At 47.9% G+C, this 24033-nt stretch overlaps 2 protein-coding genes and 1 long non-coding RNA gene across 3 annotated transcripts in view; all 3 read left to right on the forward strand.

The window, feature by feature from the left end:
* Positions 1-11362, forward strand: part of CPXM1 (carboxypeptidase X, M14 family member 1) — a 28785-nt gene extending 17423 nt beyond the window's left edge. The window contains exons 6-14 of the mRNA XM_081924935.1: positions 470-620; positions 2791-2879; positions 3950-4073; positions 5315-5511; positions 6150-6329; positions 7867-8164; positions 9425-9564; positions 9721-9823; positions 10735-11362. Coding sequence (XP_081781061.1) covers positions 470-620; positions 2791-2879; positions 3950-4073; positions 5315-5511; positions 6150-6329; positions 7867-8164; positions 9425-9564; positions 9721-9823; positions 10735-10997 — 1545 coding nt within the window. The 3' untranslated portion in view covers positions 10998-11362. The remainder of the gene's footprint in view (positions 1-469; positions 621-2790; positions 2880-3949; positions 4074-5314; positions 5512-6149; positions 6330-7866; positions 8165-9424; positions 9565-9720; positions 9824-10734) is intronic.
* LOC309377844 overlaps positions 1-24033 on the forward strand; it is a 79522-nt gene that overhangs the window by 50582 nt on the left and 4907 nt on the right. The window lies entirely within an intron of this gene.
* Positions 18107-21850, forward strand: LOC309377736 (putative N-acetyltransferase camello). The gene is made up of 2 exons (XM_081925451.1): positions 18107-18206; positions 20213-21850. The coding sequence occupies exon 2, from the start codon at positions 20267-20269 to the stop codon at positions 20930-20932; it is 666 nt and encodes a 221-aa protein (XP_081781577.1). The 5' UTR covers positions 18107-18206; positions 20213-20266; the 3' UTR covers positions 20933-21850.

Here is a 24033-nt window from a genome sequence, read left to right on the forward strand (position 1 = left end):
CGGCCAGAACCGGGCTCAGGGCGGCTAACACCAATAAAATCACAGTAAAAACATAATGGGGGGAGAGAGGGGGGGACGAATTTAAAATACAAGTTAAAATGCAGCCTCATTTTAAAATAGCTGATAATTCAAGACCATAAGGGGAGGGAAACATAAGGGTCAGACCGAGTCCAAACCAAAGACTAGGCGGAACAGCTCCATCTTGCAGGCCCTGCAGAAAGATGTCAAGTCCCTCAGGGCCCTAGTCTCTTGTGACAGAGCGTTCCACCAAGTCGGGGCCAGTGCTGAAAAGGCCCTGGCCCTAGTTGAGACCAATCTATCTTGGGATCTCCAAAGTGTTGTCATTTGTGTTATTGTGGGGGGGTTGGTCTAGATGACCCTTAGGATCCCTTCCAACGCTACAATGCTATGATTCTATTTTGCTGGATGGGTAGCCTCAAAATGACTCCCTCTCTCTCACCCGCTCCAGGTCTTCGCCGGAAACAAGGACCCTGAGACGCCAGTCCTCGGCCTCTTCCCCACTTCAGTGGTTGCCCGATATATCCGCATCAACCCCCAAACGTGGTTTGAGAATGGGACCATCTGCCTCAGGCTGGAGGTCCTGGGTTGCGTAGTGCCAGGTGAGGGTCCTGTGTTCGAATCTTGTGGGCACTCCTGGCTCCAGGCTTGGAGCTGGACCTCAGTGTCTGGGCTGAATGATGGGGGTGGAGACGCTCCTTCAGGTATACTGGCCAGAGGCAATTTAGGGCTTTAAAGGTCAGCACTTTGAATTGTGCTTGGAAACGTACTGGGAGCCAATGAAGGTCTTTCAGGACCGGTGTTATATGGTCTTGGCGGCCACTCCCAGTCACCAGTCTAGCTGCCGTTTTCTGGATTAGATGGCTTTAAAAGAAAAGTAGAGAAATTCACAGAGGAGAGGGCTATCAAAGGCTGCTAGCCACAGTGACTACAGTGGTACTTCGGGTTACAGACGCTTCAGGTTACAGACGCTTCTGGTTACAGACTCCGCTAACCCAGAAATGGTACCTCGGGTTAAGAACTTTGCTTCAGGATGAGAACAGAAATCACACAGCAGCGGTGCGGCAGCAGCGGGAGGCCCCATTAGCTAAAGTGGTGCTTCAGGTTAAGAACAGTTTCAGGTTAAGAACAGACCTCCGGAACAAATTAAGTTCTAAACCTGAGGTACCACTGTACGCTCTGCCCTCCACAGCTGGAGGCAGCAGCGTTTGAATCCTGCTTATGGGTTGCCACAGGCATCTGTTTGGCCACTGTGAGAACAGGACGCTGGACTGGATGGGACGTTGGTCTGATCCAGCAGCCTCTTCTTACATCCTTATGGTGCCCAGAGCAAGAGGAGGAATGAACAGAGTTTGCAGAGTTAAAGATAGCTCTTTGATTGCTTTGCATATTTGTTTAGGAAAAGCAAGTGAGGATCGCCTCGAAAAGCAAAGGCAATCAATTTTCCCCCTATGTCCTGGGACCTGCATACGACTGTATTGGTTGGCTGGGGCCGAGTTGCTCACTTTACCAAAAAGTGCTTCCTTCCTTCCTGCCATCCAACCAACCGCTCTAGTTGCCCCCGCCCTGTCGCCAAAACAGCTTGGCAGCCAGTGAAATGTGTTACCCAAAGCTTTGTTGTAGCACCCTGCTTGTGGTTAACGCTTAGCTGGAATGAAATATTCAACGCAGCAATAGAGAAATTAAAATAATAATTTATTTGTCAGACAAATAAATGATAGGCACAGTGGTATATGGTTACCAAAGCTCTGCCTATGCTCCAGCCCTGATGGCCAGCATTTATATTTCCTCAGCCCAGCCCCCTTGCTCCTCCTTTGGCTGCCTCTGTCCAATCAGCCTGGTTGAAATTCCTATTGGCTGTTTGCTAGAACCAATCGTAAAAGATACACCCATTTACTATTACTTTTTATGGGAGACAAAGAGCTATATTTCCTTCTATCCATAAATGGCAGACAAGTACCCTATATCTTACATTTGCCTCAACAAGGCACCTTAATTACCAGATCACCTTTTGCCCCTTTTGCCCCTGCATTCCAAAACAAATGGCTAAAACAGATGGCTCGTGGTATTAGGTTCTATCTAAACAGAGATCTTACTATTTAAAGGTAAAGGTAAAGGTACCCCTGCCCATACGGGCCAGTCGTGTCCGACTCTAGGGTTGTGCGCTCATCTCACTTAAGAGGCTGGGGGCCAGCGCTGTCCGGAGACACTTCCGGGTCACGTGGCCAGCGTGACAAAGCTGCTCTGGCGAGCCAGCACCAGCACAGCACACGGAAACGCCGTTTACCTTCCCGCTATAAAGCGGTACCTATTTATCTACTTGCACTTGGGGGTGCTTTCGAACTGCTAGGTGGGCAGGAGCTGGGACCGAAAGACAGGAGCTCACCCCACCGCGGGGATTCGAACTGCCGACCATACGATCGGCAAGTCCTAGGCACTGAGGTTTTACCCACAGTGCCACCCGCGTCCCTATCTTACTATTTACCAACTCTTAATTAGTGTTTTTGCAGCTTGATTGTATTCTGTAATATGTAGGGTCAGTGTAACCTTTGCTCCCAGCCTGTATTTCCCTTTTACAACCTTGAGAAACCTGTCTCCTGCTACTACTATAAATCAGGGGGGCCCTTGTCCAGGAGGATAAACAACTGCCAAAGTCCTTAGCCAGCTGGTTTTCTGCCTGGCACGAAACATTTGCAAATCTTTAAGCTCATTTTAAAATACAGGCCTTGATCAGATGCCTCATTGTCATCCTTCTCCCTCTTGTCTTTCCAGACCCCAACAACATCTACTCGTGGGACGCGGCGCCTGTGACCACAGACAAATTGGACTTCAGGCACCACAACTACAAGGACATGAGGAAGGTGGGTTGCAAGATGCAGAGAAAGAAACATCTCTAGGGCTGTGAAAAGCTTGCAATGCCCTCTGTGTGGGGCTTCCCATGTACTTGATCTGGAAGCACAACCCAATCACTTGCCTGACTAGGGGCCTAAATTTGAGTATTGTAATAAACGAAAATCTGCCCTTATTCCCTTATGGGAGACACAAGGGCCCTTATAGAGTCTTTTGCAGGTTCTCCATCAATCAGAGAAAATAACAGAGGCCAGCCAGAGAATATTGAGAAGCAAAGCAGCTAGCAAGCCTGATCCTTATTGAACTGTTGCAACAGGGTGCTCCCCTCACACGCAGGAAAGGAGGAGGAACCTGAACCAAGGTGTGCCCGCCCTTATATAGACACTTTAAATTGCCCGCCTGGAGTCCAAGACTACCCCCAGATACATCACAGATAGGGCGGTCTACAGCAGAAATCTGAGTGCGTTGTTTACCTCCTGTCTGGCAGGTTACCTGTTAATGCTTACTTGATTGGACACCCTGGGGAGCCTGGCCAGTCTTTTCTAATGATAAATACCTTAGTTCCTGAGGCAGGTCATAGGCTCACCCTATTCATACATAGACATACCCTTAAGACAGGATTTGTGAAGGAAAAGACAATGGGGAGGCGTTTCCATTTTCCTTTGACTTTGCAGAGAAAACATTTGGTCAGTTTGGGAGCCAAAATTGGCTTCATGGATGTTTTCCTGTGCTGCTTCAGACATGAGGTTTATATATTTATGTACGTGTTTGCTTGGTACATTTATGAACATTTATTATATATATAAGACCTTAATTTTTTTATTTCAGTAGGTACCTGTATAAAGGTAGGTGTTATTATCATTATAATTATGCACCCCCTCAGATTGGTGCCCTGTGCAGGGTAATTGCCTGCACTGTCCTAAATCCGGTGCTGTTGCAATTCATTACAGTATGTGGAATGGGTGTGGGCCATTGTGGGCGCCATTTTGCCCTTTGCCTCAGGCAGCAAAATGTCTTGTACTGGCCTTGATGGCGGCGACCAGAACTGGGAGAATGACATGTGAAATTTCCCCCCACGCAGCTGATGAAGAAGGTGAACGACGCCTGTCCCAACATCACCCGGGTATACAGCATCGGAAAGAGCTACCTGGGACTGAAAATGTATGTCATGGAGATTTCTGACAATCCTGGACAGCATGAAGTTGGTGAGTGAAGGAGCTGAGCCTCATTGGTGCCAATTTCATAGCAGCTTGGAATGACTCTGTGTTCAGACAAGCCTTTGCAAGCATCCTGATCTGCCATTCTTATCTGACTTGTCTGCTACTTTAAGGCAGGGGTGTATCTTGGGGCACTGCTGGAGCGATGGCCCTGGGCACATTTATTGTGGGGCACCAGCTGGGTAGCATGAGGAGGACCTAACAGGCATACACCCTTCAGATTTATTATTTACACCCCGCCCATCTGGCTGGGTTTCCCAAGCCACTCTGGGTGGCTTCCAACAGAATATTAAAATACAATAGTCTATTAAACATTAAAAGCTTCCCTAAACAGGGCTGCCTTCAGATGTCGTCTAAAATCTGGCAGTCGTTGTTCTCTTTGACATCTGGTGGGAAGGCGTTCCACAGGGCGGGCGCCACCACCGAGAAGGCCCTCTGCCTGGTTCCCTGTAACTTGGCTTCTCGCAGTGAGGGAACCGCCAGAAGGCCCTCAAAGCTGGACCTCAGATAGCAGATCACTAGCTCCATGCAGATTATTCATTAACCACCTTCTCCCAATGCCTCACTTTCTCAAAACAATGTCCAACATCAAAGAAGGTACTCATCACTATCCCTTCCAACAGATTAGGACGTTAGAGGCTGTTATGATGCCGTCAAAGAGCTTAATAAAAGATAGGGGAAAGGAAGGATAACTATGTCAGATCACTAACACCACAAAATACAAATATCTTCCAGAAAGATTGCCCATATACAGTCATACCTTGGGTTACAGATGCTTCAGGTTGCGTTTTTTTGGGTTACGGACCCGCCAAAACCCGGAAGTACCGGAACGGGTTACTTCCAGGTTTTGGCGGTGCGCATTTACAGAAGCGCCAAATCGCAACCCACACGTGTGCATACGCGCCGCTGCAGATTGTGAACACTGCAGGTTGAGAACATGCATCACAAATGGATCATGTTCGCAACCTGAGCGTCCACTGTAGCTCCTCAGGGCGCACTTCCAGCCCGTTGTGGCAGGGTGGCATGAGGCGGACACAACAGCCATGCACCCTTCGATCCCAACCTTTTGAATACCCTTATTCAAACTTTAATAAAATCTAGGGGGGTGGGGAAAAGCTCTTCTCGATTTAGTATACCCTCCTGGAAAGGGATCACAACCCGCTCTCTTCTGATTTCAATATTCCCTTCTGGAAAGCCTTCTTGACATGCTCTCTTGCGCTCTTCTCCAGGGGAGCCCGAGTTCCGCTACGTCGCTGGCATGCACGGCAACGAGGCTCTGGGCCGGGAGCTGCTGCTCAACCTGATGGAATACCTCTGCCACGAGTACAAGAAAGGCAACCCTCGCATTGTACGCCTGGTCACGGAGACCCGAATCCACCTGCTGCCCTCCATGAACCCGGACGGCTACGAGACGGCCTACAAACTGGTGGGTGGAGCAGAGGCACTGGCGCAGGGATGTTGGCAGGAGAGTGCAAGAAAATGCTATCGTCAACCTATGGGCATGGCATGATGTGCCTCTCTCAGTGAGCTTGACCTCTGGGTTCTCCACTGGAGCTCCAAGGGCATCTGGGAAGTCACGTGCGGGGGCAGTTTAAAACCTGGCTAAGACGGAAGGTGGGACGCAGGTGGCATTGTGGGTTAAACCACAGAGCCTAGGACTTGCCGATCAGAAGGTCGGTGGTTCGAATCCCGGCGACAGGGTGAGCTCCAGTTGCTCGGTCCCTGCTCCTGCCAACCTAGCAGTTCAAAAGCACATCAAAGTGCAAGTAAATAAATAGGTCAAGTAGTTAAGTAGGTACCACTCCGGCGGGAAGGTTATCTACCTATTTATCTACTTGCACTGGCGTGCTTTCGAACTGCTGGGTTGGCAGGAGCAGGGACCAAACAACGGGAGCTCACCCCATCGCAGAGATTTGAACCGCCGACCTTCTGATCGGCAAGCCCAGGAGGCTCAGTGGTTTAGAGCACAGCGCCACCCATGTCCCTAGAAGCCGAGTAGAGAAGGCAGAAAGGGGTTACCACACAAAGCCATGCCCTGACGTTCTTCCCTTCCTTCCCATGTAGGGCTCTGAGCTCTCCGGTTGGGCGATGGGCCGGTGGACATACGAAGGCTTCGACCTCAACCACAACTTTGCTGACCTCAACACGGCCCTGTGGGATGCAGAGGACAACGAGATGGTGCCACATAAGTTCCCCAACCACTACATTCCCATCCCAGAGTATTACACTTTCCCCAATGCCACGGTGAGCCTCATCACAGATCTGCCCCCATCCCTCTGACCCTCGGGTATGGGCAGATGAGTCCTGGTTGGCGTCATATTTAAGGCCAGCACAGCTCACATCTGCCCCACATCAGCCTGCATGCCTTCTCCAAGCCTTCAGTGGCAGCAGTGATGTCCTCTCAGGGCCGGCTCAAGAGATTTCATTGCCAGAGGTAAAGGGCAAGATGGCGTCTTCTCACATACAGAAATTGAAATATTGAAATACTTTATTGTCACTTGTACAACTTGTATACAGTGAGATTACATGAACACCCCCCACTCAGCTCTCTTTGTCTTAATTCCCCCTCGTTTACTGACGCACACCCACCAAACCCAAAATTCAGTTGCTCTGTTGTTAGCTTTCCTTTCAGCAGCCTAACAGTCCACAGATAGAAGCTGTTCTTTACCCTGTTGGTGCGACTAATCCTGCTTCCATATCTTCTGCCTGAGGGCAGGAGAGCAAGAAAGTGCCGGCCAGGGTGTGAATCATCCCTGAGAATTTTCCTCACTCTCCTGAGGCAACGTTCTTCCGCTATTTCATCCAGTAGATTCACGGGACAGCCCATAATATCTTGTGCTGTATTCACCACCCTCTGTAGGCACTTCCTATCCGCTCAAAATGACGTCACACGCATGCGCAGTAGCGGCAAAACGCGACCCGCGCATGCGCAGTTGCATGTTACATTCTACTCAGGATGCGAATGGGGCTCCGGAACGGATCCTGTTCGCCTCCAGAGGTACCACTGTACATTTGACAACCGAGGTTCCACTGTACGAACCACTGGAAGACTTGCCAGAGAGAAGGATTCTGAATCCTTTGGAGTCTGTGGATAACATAACCCTCCATGGTCTTCTGAAAGAGTTCATTAATATCATTGCATTCTTCAGCAAAAAAGCAAAGGGGGTATAGGGCACTCCTGTCTCCATCTCCTCCCTGCACTTCAGCATCTGCCGCCCGAGGCAGCTGCTTCACTCTGCCTCATAGTAGGGCCGTCCTTGCACCGCTCCTCAGGCATCCCACACACACCCCAGCATGAAAGCCCATCATGCACAAGCAGCATCGGCGCAGTTGCAAACGCCATGCCTGAATCCCCGTGACCGGGCTACCTGTAACCAGGGACGTGCAGTGGATGCTCGGGTTGCGAATGTGATCCGTGTGGGATGCATGTTCGCAACCTACAGCATTTGCAACCCTCTGGGGTTGCGACACTCATCTCACTTTATTGGCCGAGGGAGCCGGCGTACAGCTTCCGGGTCATGTGGCCAGCATGACTAAGCCACTTCTGGCAAACCAAAGCAATGTACGGAAACGGCATTTACCTTCCCGCCAGAGCAGTACCTATTTATCTACTTGCACTTTGACGTTCTTTCGACTGATAGGTTGGCAGGAGCTGGGACTGAGCAACGGGAGCTCACCCAGTCGTGGGGATTCGAACTGCCGACCTTCTGATCGGCAAGTCCTAGGCTCTGTGGTTTAACCCACAGCGCCAAGCATACTAAAACTGTTTCTGCCGCAACAGGTGGCCCCAGAGACTCGGGCAGTCATCAACTGGATGCAGCGCTACCCTTTCATGCTCAGCGCCAACCTGCACGGAGGGGAGCTGGTGGTCACCTACCCCTTCGACATGACGCGCACCTACTGGAAGGCCCAGGAGCTGACGCCCACAGCCGACGACGCCGTCTTCCGGTGGCTCGCAACAGTCTACGCCACCTCCAACCTGGCCATGGTGGACGACGACCGGCGACTCTGCCACTACGATGACTTCATGAGGGAAGGCAACATCATCAACGGGGCGAACTGGCACACGGTGCCTGGAAGTGAGTGGATTGAGGGTGGGGATCCCACATGTTATCTCAGCACCCCGCTGTCCCCAGTGGGCTGGGATTATTCATGGACACCATATTTCAGTTTATGTTCCCTTAGAATCATAGAATTGTGCATTACTTTCATATTGCCAAACTAACAGGGAGGATAAGAGGAGATATGCTACAAAAAGTGACTAAGGAGTGGGCTATCTTTAATAATAATAATAATAATAATAATAATAATAATAATAATAATAATAATTTATTTGTACCCCGCCCATCTGGCTGGGTTTCCCCAGCCACTCTGGGCGGCTTCCACAGAGACCAAAAATACACTAAAATGTCACACATTAAAAACTTCCCTGAACAGGGCTGCCTTAAGATGTCTTCTGAATGTCAGATAGTTGTTTATTTCCTTGATATCTGATGGGAGGGCATTCCACAGGGCGGGCGCCACTACCGAAAAGGCCCTCTGCTAAGTTTCCAGTAACTTTAAGGAATACATCAAAATATATGTGGGAAAAGTAGAATTTCTGACAGATACTGAGTGAATCCAAAAAATGATCAGCATGAAAGGAGAGTAAAGTTAAGATAGAAGAAGATATTAAAGACATAATGAAATGTGTTTAAGCTAGTTGGAAAAATAAAGTAGCGTAACAAGAATGGCTGGAAGTCAAGTCACTTGGTGGGTGTCCGTGTGGGGTAGGTGTGTAGGTATGTTGATATGTACAGTATAACAAGGTAAAGGGACCCCTGACCATTAGGTTCAGTCGTGACCGATTCTTGGGTTGCGGCGCTCATCTCGCTTTATCGGCCAAGGGAGCCGCCGTTTGTTCACAGGCAGTTTTTCCGGGTCATGTGACCAGCATGACCAAGCCACTTCTGGCGAACCAGAGCAGCACACGGAAACGCCGTTTACCTTCCCGCCAGAGCAGTACCTATTTATCTACTTGCACTTTGACGTGCTTTCGAACTGCTAGGTTGGCAGGAGCAGGGACCGAGCAACAGGAGCTCACCCCATCGCGGGGATTCGAACTGCCGACCTTCTGATCGGCAAGTCCTAGGCTCTGTGGTTTAACCCACAGCGCCACCCGCGTCCCATTATGTACAGTATAGGTAGGTATTATATAGAGTAATGTAGGTATGTTTTATGTTATGTAAAGAAGGTAGTGTGTTGTGTACGTGTATTGTGTAAATGTATATGTATGTGTTTTATATGTTAATAAAATAAAAATAAAAAAGTCCTCTGGCCTTGCATCTCTCCACCTGCAGGTATGAACGACTTCAGTTACCTTCACACCAACTGCTTTGAGATCACCATAGAATTGTCCTGTGACAAGTTCCCACACGAGTCGGAGCTGCCCCGGGAATGGGAGAACAACAAGGAGTCCTTGCTGGTCTACATGGAGCAGGTAAGAAGAGGGCGTCTGCCATGGGGGGGCAGGCAAGACCAGGTGGCACCCCATTGATTTATTCCTTTGCAGTTTGCTGATGGGCACATGGGTTTCTCAGTCTCAAAGGCCAGGTCCTTTCAGTCGATGTGGTGCTAACCAGGCGTCTCGTTACAGACCCGAAGGGGCATCAAAGGCATCGTCCGAGACAAAGACACGGAGCAGGGCATCGCGGACGCCATCATTTCGGTGGATGGCATCAACCATGACATTCGGACAGGTACAGTTCACATCTGAAGGCCGATCCCGCCAAATCCACACAAATCTAACATGGGGGGCAGGGGGAGGGATGAGAAAATGAGAGGACCAAAGCTGATGGATCCCTTGGTGAAGGGCTGTAGGCCGAGGGAGCCGGCGTACAGCTTCTGGAGAAGCAGAGCAGCACACAGAAATGCTGTTTACCTTCCCGCCGGAGTGGTGCCTATTTATCTACTTGCACTTGACATGCTTTCGAACTGCTAGGTTGGCAGGAGCAGGGACTGAGCAACGGGAGCTCACCCCGTCGCGGGGATTCGAACCGCCGACCTTCTGATCGGCAAGTCCTAGGCTCTGTGGTTTAACCCACAGTGCCACCTGCGTCCCCTTTAGTTCCCTCTTAAAAAGAATAATGACACAAGAGTCTTCTTTTAAGAGTAATGGTAAGGTTTATTTACATTCAGGTCACAGTATGGTCCTGAAGGCAGGCTTTAGCTTGTAGTTACAGAGAAAAGCATGGGTTCATCCTCTGTGAGGGATGAGCCCATGTGCTGCTGGCTGAGAGCCAGCAGACAGCAAAAGGCATCGAGAAGAGATGGGAACAAAAGAGTCAAGAGGAAGATGGCTGTATGACTGGCCCTTTTATAGGGCCTGCCAGGGTCACACCAATCTATGTGGTCACACACAGTGGGAGGATGCTCCAGACCAGGCGTGACAGGAAGTCCTCCTGGCTGGAGCAACATTCCCCTGTGTGTCCACTCTGGGCAAGCAGGAACTGTTGTATTTGACTGCTTCAGTGATGCTCCATCCCACAGGGGCACTGGGGATGAGTTTATGGAATGGGGTGGGGGTTGTCCAAAAAAATTGGGAACCCCCGTCTTATCTGCCTGAAGCTCGATGCTTCCCTTAACTCCCCTTTCCTTCTCACCCTATCAGCTTTCGACGGGGACTACTGGCGCCTGCTAAACCCCGGTGAGTACGAAGTCACTGCTGCGGCCGAGGGCTACCATTCCGTCACCCGGAGTTGCCGCGTCTCTTACGAGGACAACCCCACCCTGTGTGAATTCCGCCTGACAAAGACACCCAAGCAACGGCTGAGGGAGATCCTGGCCAAAGGGGGCAAGGTCCCCAAGGACCTCGCCTTGCGCCTTCGCCAGCTGCGGCTGCACAAACTGCGGTCCCAGAAACGGGCTCAGTGAGGAGGACCCTTTGACCTCTTCCTGGACGGAAAACTGCTTCTCAGACTCCCATTGCCTTCTTCTTCTGATCTTAGTGGATACTTTCTTCAGCCTGAACGTTTTGAGTTTCTAGACACAGACTTCCGTGCCGTTGGCCTTCAAACTATCTTGTGATTTCTGGCCTTTGGGGAGATTAGATATAAATCAGCCCCAGAATTTGTTCCCAGCCCCTCAAGCAATCGTGACAATATTATCATCGTCATCATTGTTTCAGCACAATGTTTGCCATCTTGGCACTCATCAAGATCCATATATTTTTAAGTTCTACTTATTATGAACATGTCAGAAATGGTGCTGAATTTCTAAAGCAACCTCTTTTGGTTTAAGCGCACCTGTACATGCCTCTCCCGGAAGCCGCTCCCTTTAAGCTCAGATGTGCAGAGGCTGGTTGTAGCCATTCAGCACTCTGCTCATGCACAAAGAAACACTCATTCCTCGTTCCTTCACATGTCCCAGGGTCAAACCCTGACACTGAAAAAAATGGTTCTGGCTGAGTCCTGAAGTCACATGAAATCACGATTCAAAGCAATGCCATCTGCCCAGAGGCGAGCAAGTCGGTTTTTCCTTCCTCTTGATTATCAGCCAATATTTAGTGTATGAATTGAGTTACCAAAGGACTAACCTGCATGTGGATTTTCCATGATTTGTTAGGAGTTGGTGTCAGTTGAAGGAAAGCTGAACACAGGGGTGGGGATAAATCCCATCAATAGGGCCAGGACTTTAGAGAGCTGCTGTCCCTTTATGATGGACATGGAAGAAGCCAGGCCATTAGCTGTGGCTTCTTGCATGAATGCAGCATTCTTCTGGGTAAAGCCTCACCTATCCCAGGAAAGTAAACTTCCTTCCATAAAACTCTTAAAAGGGCAGGAACACTCTCAAGGACTGACAAGCTAGTCAAGGGATCCAAAAACAGCAAGCAAGAGAAAACCCCACAAGGACACCTCTTAATAAAAAGATGAAATCCATCAAGAACATCCCTGAACTCAGGAATGGGGAACCCCCTCATGTTACTGCACTACAACGCCCATCATCCCTGGTCACTGGCTCTGCTTCCTGGGGCTGATGGGAGTTGTGGTTCATCAATGTCTGGAGGGCGAAAGGTTCACCACATTGGTGCTAACAAAATGGTTTCTTGACAGCCCAGCACCACAATAAATAAATGTTGTTATCTGGGCTCCTAGCTTCTGAGTTCAGTGGGTGCCTTGCTGCTGAGGGCGTTGTCCTCATTCTAAGGACCAGATTCACACAAACAGTGCTGGCTTCCCTTCAAGAACAGCCTTCCTCAACCTTGTTGCCTTCCAGATGTTTTGGGTTGCAGCTACCACCATCCCTGAACTTTGGGAAGAAGATGGGAGCTGGAGTCTGGAGGGCACTAAGTTGGGGAAAGCTGACATAGGTAATCAAGACTGAAGGACCGCCAGCCCCAAAATTTCTTCTTCTTCTTCTTTGGCGATCACTCGTAGCCAAGTAAGATTGTCTTCCATAAACACGGTTTTAACAGTGAGTCCGTAAGTGACTGTGGAGGCCAATTCTGGATGCACACGTCCTTCCACTGTGGGGACATAGGTTTCCGGGCAGGAGTTGATCACGGTGTGGATTTGCCAAGCGTGCCTTCCTCTTAGCATGTTTCTTCCTTGCATCCTATAGAATCATAGAATCATAGAGTTGGAAGAGACCACAAGGGCCATCGAGTCCAACCCCCTGCCAAGCAGGAAACACCATCAGAGCACTCCTGACATATGGTTGTCAAGCCTCTGCTTAAAGACCTCCAAAGAAGGAGACTCCACCACACTCCTTGGCAGCAAATTCCACTGTCGAACAGCTCTTACTGTCAGGAAGTTCTTCCTAATGTTTAGGTGGAATCTTCTTTCTTGTAGTTTGGATCCATTGCTCCGTGTCCACTTCTCTGGAGCAGCAGAAAACAACCTTTCTCCCTCCTCTATGTGACATCCTTTTATATATTTGAACATGGCTATCATATCACCCCTTAACCTCCTCTTCTCCAGGCTAAACATGCCCAGCTCCCTTAGCCGTTCCTCATAAGGCATCGTTTCCAGGCCTTTGACCATTTTGGTTGCCCTCCTCTGGACACGTTCCAGTTTGTCAGTGTCCTTCTTGAACTGTGGTGCCCAGAACTGGACACAGTACTCCAGGTGAGGTCTGACCAGAGCAGAATACAGTGGCACTATTACTTCCCTTGATCTAGATGCTATACTCCTATTGATGCAGCCCAGAATTGCATTGGCTTTTTTAGCTGCCACGTCACACTGTGGGCTCATGTCAAGTTTGAGGTCAACCAAGACTCCTAGATCCTTTTCACATGTACTGCTCTCAAGCCAGGTGTCACCCATCCTGAGTTCAAGTGTCTTCAAAGCCCAGTTGGTAGAGCATGAGACCCTTAATCTCAGGGTCATGGGTTCAAGCCTCATGTTGGGCCAAAGATTCCTGCATTTCAGGGGGTTGGACTAGATGACTCTAATGGTCCCTTCCAACTCTACAATTCTATCATTCTATGTTTCGAAACGGAAACCACCAAGCCTTCCGACTCATCTCTGCTCAGCAACTCAGTTGGGCAACCCTTGAAAATGGCGGCCCCCATAGACAAAATTAGGAAAGTGAAGGATGCAGGCAGGCTGTGCCTTGAACAATGGATATTTCTCCCTGATAATTTTCTGAGTCATTTTCTTGCATACAAGGGCTGCAGATGGATGGGTATTTCCTCGACACCCAGGCAAACCAATGGCATGTGACGCTGGCTCTGACAGGCAGGCCCTGACCAGAACATGATGTGGTCCATAGCCTTGGTTTCCCCAGGCTGGTGGGTGGGTGGGTGGTTGTCCTTGCCTCGCAGGGGCATTTGGGAAAGTGGAGCCTCACTTTGAGAGAACTGTTTAAAACGAAAATGCTGGCATTGACGTGCCCTTGCGAGTCAAGTGGCATCCCGACAGAGCGTTACCAAATAAACCTTTTGCTATTTAACCTTCCCAAGCCTGCCTGGTGTGGAGTTGCTTCTCTGCTTACTTTCTCTTTAAACAACAGCCTTGCTGCGTCTGCCAAAGTTGATCGATCAGGCCTGAGACACGCAGTGCAGGATCTTTTCTTTGCCTAAGCGAATATAAGGATACCAGGATTTTAAAAACTGGATCAAAATTAATGGCTTGAAACAATGTTTCCCAACCAAATGCGACATCAAGGCCATTTTCTCTCTCTAATGAAGAGCCATCCTGCAAAAGTGGAATAGAAGCTGGAGGAATTATTCCACCTGGCAGGATTAACCCCAATGCACACACTAACCAAGGATGGGGGATATTCACACATGCAAGAGACTCAGGCTAGGGGTCCTTACAACAAGCAAAAGTGGGGGAAAGGTTCTGCCTGACAGAATAAAGAGCCTCTGGGGATTCCTGCTGCTTAAGTCTTCTCCAAACTGCAATCCTTTCTCCAAGCTTTCATTCTTTTCCACAGTTGGTCTTCTCAACATTTGGCTTTCCCCCCCCCCTTTTTCTTTTCCTTTTTAAAAGCAGAATAAAAGCAACTTAAGTAACGGACATAAAAACTTCCTAATTTCTCAACAAATGAAACTGACCAAGTAAAAAATGTTACTGGGGGGGGGGGGAAATGAGAGAGAGACATTGCACATACAGTACTTTTGTAAACCAAGAAAATCTTTAAGAAAAATACATTTTAAAAAACAACAAACAACAACAACAAGGACTTCTAAGAGCACTTTGAATGGGGAGAGGGGGGACTACAGAAATGACCGGATATTTCAAAGAGCAGCGATGCAAATAATAGTTTATACCATGGCCATGCAGTTTCCTCCTGCGCTGGTCTACTCAGATGTAAAGTGGCCAAGTTCAGGTAAGGGTGCCCAGGGCTGCCCTTAAGGTAGGGCTTGAAGAAGATGGTGTTTTGGCCTCACAAGAAAGGATTTAAGGGTGACAGGTGAGGGAGCTGAGAGAGGCGAAAGAGGGAGCTCTTCATCCCACTATTGTAGCACCCTGCTTGTGGTTAATGCTTAGCTGGAATGAAATATTCAACGCAGCAATAGAGAAATTAAAATAATAATTTATTTGTCAGACAAATAAATGAGAGACACAGTGGTATATGGTTACCAAAGCTCTGCCCGCTCCAGCCCTGATGGCCAGCACTTATATTTCCTCAGCCCAACCCCCTTGCTCCTCCTTTGGCTGCCTCTGTCCAATCAGCCCGGTTGAAATTCCTATTGGCTGTTTGCTAGAACCAATCATAAAAGATACACCCATTTCCTATTACCTTTTATGGGAGACAAAGAGCTATATTTCCTTCTATCTATAAATGGCAAACAAGTAGCCATATATCTTACATTTGCCTCAACAAGGCACCTTAATTACCAGATCACCTTTTGCCCTTCTTGCCCTATTCACTCCAAAACAGATGGCTAATGGTTTTAAATTTTTATCTTAGACAGAGATCTTGGGTTCACCTTCTCACCATCAATGAAATAAGAATCTAACATAAGAATCTAACATTTCTTACTTTCTAAATCCTTTGCATAATTACATTTAAGCCAATATATTTCATACATAACATATATAGATTTTTAGAAGCAAAGGCCTTTTCAAAGTAAAAAGGAACTTAGTAAAAACACTTTCCAAAAGCAATCCCTTAAACTTACACCCCCCCCCCTTTCAAGCCAGGTGCTGTTTCTATTAGCTCTTGCCCTTTAACCTTAGGAAAATGTGGCTAAAGCCTCTAATGGGAGGCACATGGTATTATATTTTGTTAAACAATAAATCCTACTATTTACCAACTCTTAATTAGTGCTTTTGCAGCTTGATTGTATTCTGTTAATATGTAGGGTCAATAACCTTTTGCTCCCAGCCTTTAATTCCCTTTTACAACTTTGAGAATTTTGGCTCCTGCTATAAATCAGGGGGGCCCTTGTCCAGGAGGATAAACATCTGCCAAAGTCTTTTAGCCAGCTGGTCTTCTGCCTGGCATAAAAACACACAAGCATCTGCAGATATATTTTTTAAGCTCATTTTAAAATACAAGTCTTGATCAGATGCCTCACTACATGCCCTGCTAAATCAACACCTGAGTAAAACCTTCCTCCTTCTTGGAGCAGGTGAATGTTAAGGTGAATGGGACACCGAGCTCGCCATGGCTGTGTAGCCTTTCTAGGCCCTTTAAACCATGGGTAGGAAAAATGTTGCACCCGAGCAGAGACAAAAGGAGCCAAACGACACCAAGGGGTTAAATCCAGAGAAAGAGTTTTGACCCGGGTGGGCAGAGGAGCAAGTGTGATGAGTCACAAAACAAGCACAAAGTTCACAGCCATTGCACATAGTTTTTATATCCCCTTCCAGTTCCCTCCCCCTTCTTCAAGAGTCCTGCCCATGAGTTCCTCTGAGCATGAACAGAAAGCTCCTGTCTTGGGACCATTTTTGGACCCTTCCCAGAAAGGGGGTGAGAGGGTTTCAGTGTGTTCCAGTTGTTTCATTCTTGTGCTTTGGCATGGTTCCTGGACAGAAAGAAAGTTGCAATGTGGTTCTTAGCAAGGCCAAAGGCTCTGAGAAAGGCCTGAGAAGACAATGGGATCTGTTCTCTACCTTGCTGCAATCTTTTTTAGTTACAGCAAGCGGCGGAATGCTTAGCTAATGCTTTTTGTCTTAGAGGAAAATGCAGTTTTAAAATGCTTAAGGCGAGGCCTGGCTGGGGGGGGGGGATTCACAAACAGTTTTTAGGGTTTTTTGGGGGGAACCCTAACTGTTCCCCTTCAGCTGCGGCTCAAAGTCCACTAGGTTCTATAGGTCTACTCTGGAGTCATGGCTTTCCTGCCAAGGCACTTAAATAGATTTTGTGTGCACACAAACACACTTCATACACACACACACACTCACACAGATATGTGCTGCATGTTCAGCTTGCTTTCAATCCTGTATTATACACACACACAAGCATATATTGTGTGTATGTATGTGTGTTTTATATATATATATATATATATATATATACACACATAAATTATATATATTTCAAAGTTATATATATCAATTATATATATTTCAAAGTTATTTATATCACATATACACACACATATACATATTACATATATATATATATATATATATATATATATATATATATATATATATATATATCTATTTCATTTCAGACAAATCTATATCTGCATTTATATATTTCATATATATATGAAGTGTTGGTGTTGACCTTTAAAGCCCTAAACGGCCTTGGTCCAGTATACCTGAAGGAGCGTCTCCACCCCCATCGTTCTACCCGGACACTGAGGTCCAGCTCCAAGGACCTTCTGGCGGTTCCCTCATTGCGAGAAGCAAAGCTACAGGGAACCAGGCAGAGGGCCTTCTCGGTAGTGGCGCCCTCCCTACGGAACGCCCTTCCAGCAGATGTCAAAGCGATAAACAACTACCTGACATTCAGAAGACATCTTAAGGCAGCCCTGTTCAGGGAAGTTTTTAATGTATATTTTAGTGTTTTTTGGTTTCTATGGAAGCCGCCCAGAGTGGCTGGGGAAACACAGCCAGATGGGCGGGGTACAAATAATAAATTATTATAATATTATTATTATTATTATATATTTCATGCTCTGGTCCATGGGGTGAACCAGATATTTCATGCTCTGGTGTGCTCTAGTCCTTGGGGTCACGAAGAGTCGGATACGACGAAACGACTAAACAACAACAATATATTTCATATATATATATATATATATATATATTCATAAACACACAATATACATATATTATATATACATTAAAAAATCCTCATAGATATTTGTATGTATACTTCCAGATATAGTTATAGTTCATATCTATATAGATAGAGATATGAACACTTCATATATAAAGATATATAATACAGTAGGTCTCAAACTCTATGGTTCCCACCATAGAGAGGACCGAGCCCTTCCTTCCCCCCCAATTGCGCGCTGATTGGCGGCGGAGTCGGGAGAGCCCGCCCACCGCGCGGAGAGACGAGGCTCCTCCCCTTCCCCCTCCTTATAAGCCTCCGTCTCCCTGCGCCGTTCTCTGGTCGGGTGTTTTCCCCCCGCCCTCCTAAGGTCACGTGGTGCGGGGAGGTCCGTCTCCGGAAGCGACGTCATCGCCGGGCGCCGGGTGGCGTGGGGCGTCGCTGCCGGGGGAGAAGGTGAGGCGGCGGGGCCGCGGGGGTTGCTATGGCGACGGGGGTGGGGTGGGGGGAGGCCCGTCGCCCTCTGGGGTGGGCGAGGGAGGCCGCCTGGAGGGTCAGGGCGGAGGGAGCCCCTCAGGCAGCGAAGCCAGCGCTGCCCATGCAGTGGCCGGCCTGGTGGACCCCCAAAATAATGGGGAGACCCCCCCCAAAAAAAGGCAGGGCCTGAGAGCAGCAGCAACAGCAGCGCTGCCCCCTCTTCCCATTCCCAGAGGAGTTTCGTCGACTCCAAAAGTCACAGCATAGCCTTCCTGGCTGCTGCCATTATTATTATTATTATTATTATTATTATTATTATTATTATTATTATTATTATTATACGATACGATTTACTGTCATTGTCCCATACAGAACAACGAAATTGAAACAAAACCTACATCAGGCATTCAAAAACCAACAAGCCAGCTATCCCAGCCTGGTTAGCCCCCTAAAAATTCTGATACCCCATAATTAATTACAATATATTCCTACAGAGACTACCTTACACTGCGTTTAAAACCAAAATCGCATTATATAATACTATTATTATTGCTATCACTATTTTAATTTTATTTGTTTGTTTGTTATTGCATTATAGTTATTAGCCACACCTTGTGCATGACTTGCAGTATTTTAAGCAAGCCAACGCATGCGTATATTAAAACCAGGTTTTTTATTTTAAAAAATGGACAACACATAAAAACAAAGGCAGCTCTGCTTTTAAATGTGTATGTGGGAGGGGAAGTGGGGATTATTTGGGGGTTTTTTGTTCTTGCTCTTGTTATGTGTTTTGTGGTGTGTGGTTTCTTTTTTTTTAAATTCAGTTTTTATGTTGCAAACTGCCCTGAGAGGTAAGGGTAAAGGGCGGTATGCGAATTAATTAAAAGCAAGCTGACTAAAGTAAAAAATGCAAAAAGTGTTGGGGTTATGCGCTCCCTCAGTTTGTCCAGTCCTCTTCTAAAGCTTTCCCAAGCTGGTATCCATCAGCACATTTTTCGCCTGTAAGCTTCATGTGATTTGTTGCTGTTCCAAATGGGAACTGCAGGATTAACATGGATAACCTAATGATGATTGTGCCAACAAAACAGAACAAAAAACCAGCAGTAGGACCACACTCTAGTGCTGGCACTTGCTTGAGGTACTTCTTAATTAAGACCATTCCATCTATCTAGATCAGGGGTAGTCAACCTTTTTATACCTACCGGCCACTAATGCATCTTACTTGATGGTAAAATTTCCTTATCGCCCACCAGCACTCGATGGAAGGAGGATTCAGCTTGTGCCATAGAAACCCCTTCAGCCCACCTAGAATCCTTAAGTGCATGGTAGGGACCAGGTTGACAAGTCCTGATCTAGATGCTTTATATTAGGGATGCCGGTGGCGCTGTGGGTTAAACCACAGAGCCTGGGGCTTGCTGATCGGAAGGTTGGCGGTTTGAATCCCCACGACAGAGTGAGCTCCCGTTGCTCGGTCCCTGCTCCTGCCAGCCTAGTAGTTCAAAAGCACGTTAAAATGCAAGTAGATAAATAGGTACCGCTCCAGCGGGAAGGTAAACGGCATTTCCGTGCGCTGCTCTGGTTTGCCAGAAGCAGCTTAGTCATGCTGCCACATGACCCGGAAGCTGTACGCCGGCTCCCTCGGCCAATAAGGCGAGATGAGCGCCGCAACCCCAGAGTCGGCCATGACTGCACCTAATAGTCAGGGGTCCCTTTACCTTTACTAACATTTTATATTGTAAGCTGCCTTGAGCAAGGTTTGAACTTTGGAAAGGAGGCATACAGATAAATTGTTGACTGATTGTTGACTGTTTGGTAGGTTAGGCTGAGAGGCAACAACCAGCTCCCAGGGTCGCCCCGTGAGCTTTGTGGCCAAGTGGGGATTCCAGTGCTGTTCTCTTCCAGGTCCTTGTCCAACACTCACATACCTCTTTCTCATATGTGTGTTTGTGTGGTAACAATGTTTCCTTTCTGTTTGTTGATTCTAGTGTTCTCCCACTAGCCTGCCTCCTCCAGTGGTGCCCATCTCTGGCCGGTGCACCATGGCGCGTTATCACATCCGCGAGTACCGCCCCGAGGACTACGAGACGGCACGCGACTTGTTTGCCACAGGGATGAGCGAATATGTGCCCACCCTGTGCGTGCACATGCTGAAGCAGCCCTGGCTAATCCTGCTCCTGGCCTGCACCTTCTGCTTGCTGCTGACCAGCTCCAAATCGCTCCTGCTGCCCATCCTGGCCGTCACCCTGCTCCTGGCCGTCGGCCGGCAACTCCTAGGCTACATCTGGTCCATGTACATCGACCACTGCTTGCAGGAGGACCTGCTGGACATCAAGGCTGCTTACCTGGGAGACAAGGGCTCCTGTTTCTGGGTGGCTGAGGCAGATGAGTGTGTGGTGGCCATTGTGGGTGCCAGGCCCTCTGAGGAACACCTGGGAGAGCTCATGTTGAAGCGCATGTCAGTTCGGAAGGACTATCGTGGCCTTGGCATTGCCAAGGCTCTCTGCAGGACAGTGATCTCCTTTGCCCGAGAGCATGGCTACCAGTCTGTGGTGCTGAACACCCTCATGGTGCAGCATGAGGCCCGCGCCATGTACGAGGGCGTCGGCTTCCGCATGTACCACCACTATGTCCTGCCCACCATCTATGGCAGGTTGGCCAACTGCACCGTTTCCAAGTATCGCTATGATATCCCCTCCGTGGACTGAGGAGGGAAACCGGGGAGTGGTCACGGTGTCTGCCAGGGTCTGGTCTTTCATCCCATTTGTCCCTTTGGGCATTTGGTGCTGTTGATTACGTGGTGGCAAGAGAATTGGAAGTGGTTTGTTCTGGTGCTGAGCAAAGGGGTGTCTCCTTTCGGACTTTCCCAGTTTGCTGCAGAGGGCACTTGACAGCCAAGTTTCAAGGAATTCTAGTAATGAAGGAAACCGTAACTAGTAATATTTCCAGAAGGATCCTTTCCTTTTTGCTTCCAAGGTGCTTGTAAGAAAATGGGAGTCCTGGTTTGGAAGGGGTGTGTGGCTTTACAGGACTGAGTTTTCATTGCTGGAGAAAGTGGGCTTCTCTGGTGGCCTCATCTCAGCACTTCTGAACTTGCACAGAAGCCACTCTTTGCCTTGTTCCTTGAGAGGACTGTTGCTGGCCCAAGTGGCAAGCGACCGGCCCAAGAGCCAGAGTGCCAGAAGAGACTATTGCTGCTGTCACAAGGGCCTTTGTTCTTTTCTTTTTTTGCCTTCTGGGATGGCCTCAGGCCTCAGAGGCCCTTCCATCACATCACCTTGATGCAAAGATTTCTGTTTGTTTCCTCAGGGCATACAGCACATGGAGCTCTGCGTCCGGCTAAATGTGCAGGAAATTCATTCTTCGTGCTCTTCAATGCAACCCAAATGCTGCTGTTTTCAGATGGAACATAACCTCTTAACTACATTCATTTGAACTAGCTTAATAACTCCAGGAGTTGTCTTTGGCAGAGATCTGTGTCTCTGGTGTGTCCTTTGAGATGTGATCCTACCTGAGGAGATAATGCTTTTCCTTCTTTGCGTTCCCTACATTATGGTCGCAAAATTATGACTACTGTTTCTATAAGCCAAGGGCCAAGAATAAATCTCTCCGATACATTTGTACAAGGGAATGTTCTTGCAAGTTTTTCTGCCAAAATAATAATAGCAGTAATTTATCATTTATATGCTGCCCATCTGATTGGGTTGCCCCAGCCACTCTGGGTGGCTTCCAACAAAAAAACAGTAAAAGCACAATACAGTGGTACCTTGGTTCTCAAACTTAATCCATTCCATTCCAAAACCTATCTAACAAGACTACTGATTCATAAAATGAAAACAATAAACAATGTACTGCAGTCACACAATCAGCAGCTGAACTGGGTTCCACACAGAACAAAAACCGGGTTCCAGGCAAAAACAAAAATGCAAAATAAATAGCAAAAACACTAGGGTTAGGGTCAGGGTTACTGTAACACACAAAACGGAAGTGTGGCACTCAGATCAGAAGTGTAACACTCAAAACCGAGCACGTTTGGCTTCTGAAAAAGGCTTGCAAACTGGAACACTTACTACTGGGTTTGCAGTGTTTGGGTTCCAAGTTGTTTGAGTACCAAGGCATTTGAGAACCAAGGTAGCACTGTACAACATTACGCACTAAAAACTTCCCTGAACAGGGCTGCCTCCAGATGTCTTCTAAAAATCACATAGCTGTTTATCTGTTTCACATCTGCAGAGAGGGTGTTCCACACGGCAGGTGCAACTAACGAAAAGGCCCTTTGCCTGGTTCCCTGTAACCTCGTCTCTTGCAAAGAGGGAACCACCAGAAGGCCCTTGGAGCTGGATCTCAGTGTCCAGGCTGGACGATTGGGGTGGAGATGCTCTTTTAGGTATACATGGCCAAAGCCATTTAGAGCTTTAAAGGTCAGCACCAACACTTCAGTTTGTGCTCGGAAACACACTAGGGGCCAATGTAGTTCTTTTAGGACTGGTGTTATATAGTTCCTGCGGGTGCTCCCAGTTGCCAGTCTAGCTGCCACATTCTGGATTAGTTGTAGTCGCCTTCAAAGGTAGCCCCATATAGAGCGCAGTGAATTCTCGAAAAAGCAAGACACTTCTGTTAGCCTTGTGGTTGCTCTAGAAAAAGGGCAAGAAACAAGAACTGTAGAGTTGGAAGGGACCCCAAGGGTCATCTAGACCAACCCCCTGCAGTGCAGGAATCTCAGCTAAAGCATCCACTGCAGATGGCCAGCCAACCTCTGCTTAAAAACCTCCAAGGAAGGAGAGGGAGTCCATTCTACTGTCAAGCAGCTCTTGCTGTTAGAATGTTCTTCCTGATGTTTAGTCGGAATCCCTTTGTTTCTTGAAGCCCTTGGTCCAAGTCTTACCCTCCAGAGCAGGAGAAAACAAGCTTGATCCCTCTACTATGTGGTCCCTTTATCTCAATACAGTCTGCACTGACTGGCAGGGGTTCTTCATGATTTCAGAAAGGAGCTTTGCCTAGCCCTACCTAGAGATGACACCGGGACCTTTTGCATGAAATGCAGATGTTCCACCACTGAGCCAAGTGCCTTCCTGTCATAACTGTGTTTCGGGGCAAGGGGAAGGCTGTGTGTGTGTGTGTGTGTGTGTGTGTGTGTGTAAGAGAGAGAGAGATGTGTTGTGCATCAATCGGACGCAAGTAAAATGGTCGCCACCAGTATTTTAAAGATCTAAGAGCCTATATTTCCACATTTTGCTGTATGTTTTGTGATTCTAAATCTCTGCTGGGCTTCACTCACCAGCGAATACTTCCGCCAAACCTTGTTCTTGCCATCCAGGAATTCTCCTTTCTATACACTTACATTTTACACCAACAGAACTAACAGTGACAGGACTCCCACCTGCCACCAGGTGGAACAAGATGGAAGCCCCGAACAAAAGAGTCCCCAAACTTTTATTAGCTGCTAATCCCCATGTTACACCCCCCCCCCAAAACTACATCATGGTTACATCATGAAAGGGGAGGTCTGGTAGCAGTAATCTGAGCATCCTGGACCCTGCTCCATGGCTCTCCTTGCCCTCCACCAAACACCCATCAAGTGTAACAAAAGAGATCTTTACATTTCCCTGTTTCCCAGCTAAGTTAATCACACCCTTTTGTCTTCATCTGGGTTTGTTATTTCTGGAATGGCTACCTGTCTAGCACTCGGGTATCAGGATGCCAGGGATTATCACTCAGGCAGAGGGGCTGCTGAGTAGCTGAGCTCACAGGTCTATATGAATTTCTGAAGTTTTCCCTTTGAGCCAGTACATAGAGACATTTATCAGTG

This window comes from Podarcis melisellensis, assembly GCF_964234715.1.
Source record: "Podarcis melisellensis genome assembly, chromosome: 9".
NCBI classification, from domain to species: Eukaryota; Metazoa; Chordata; class Lepidosauria; order Squamata; family Lacertidae; genus Podarcis; species Podarcis melisellensis.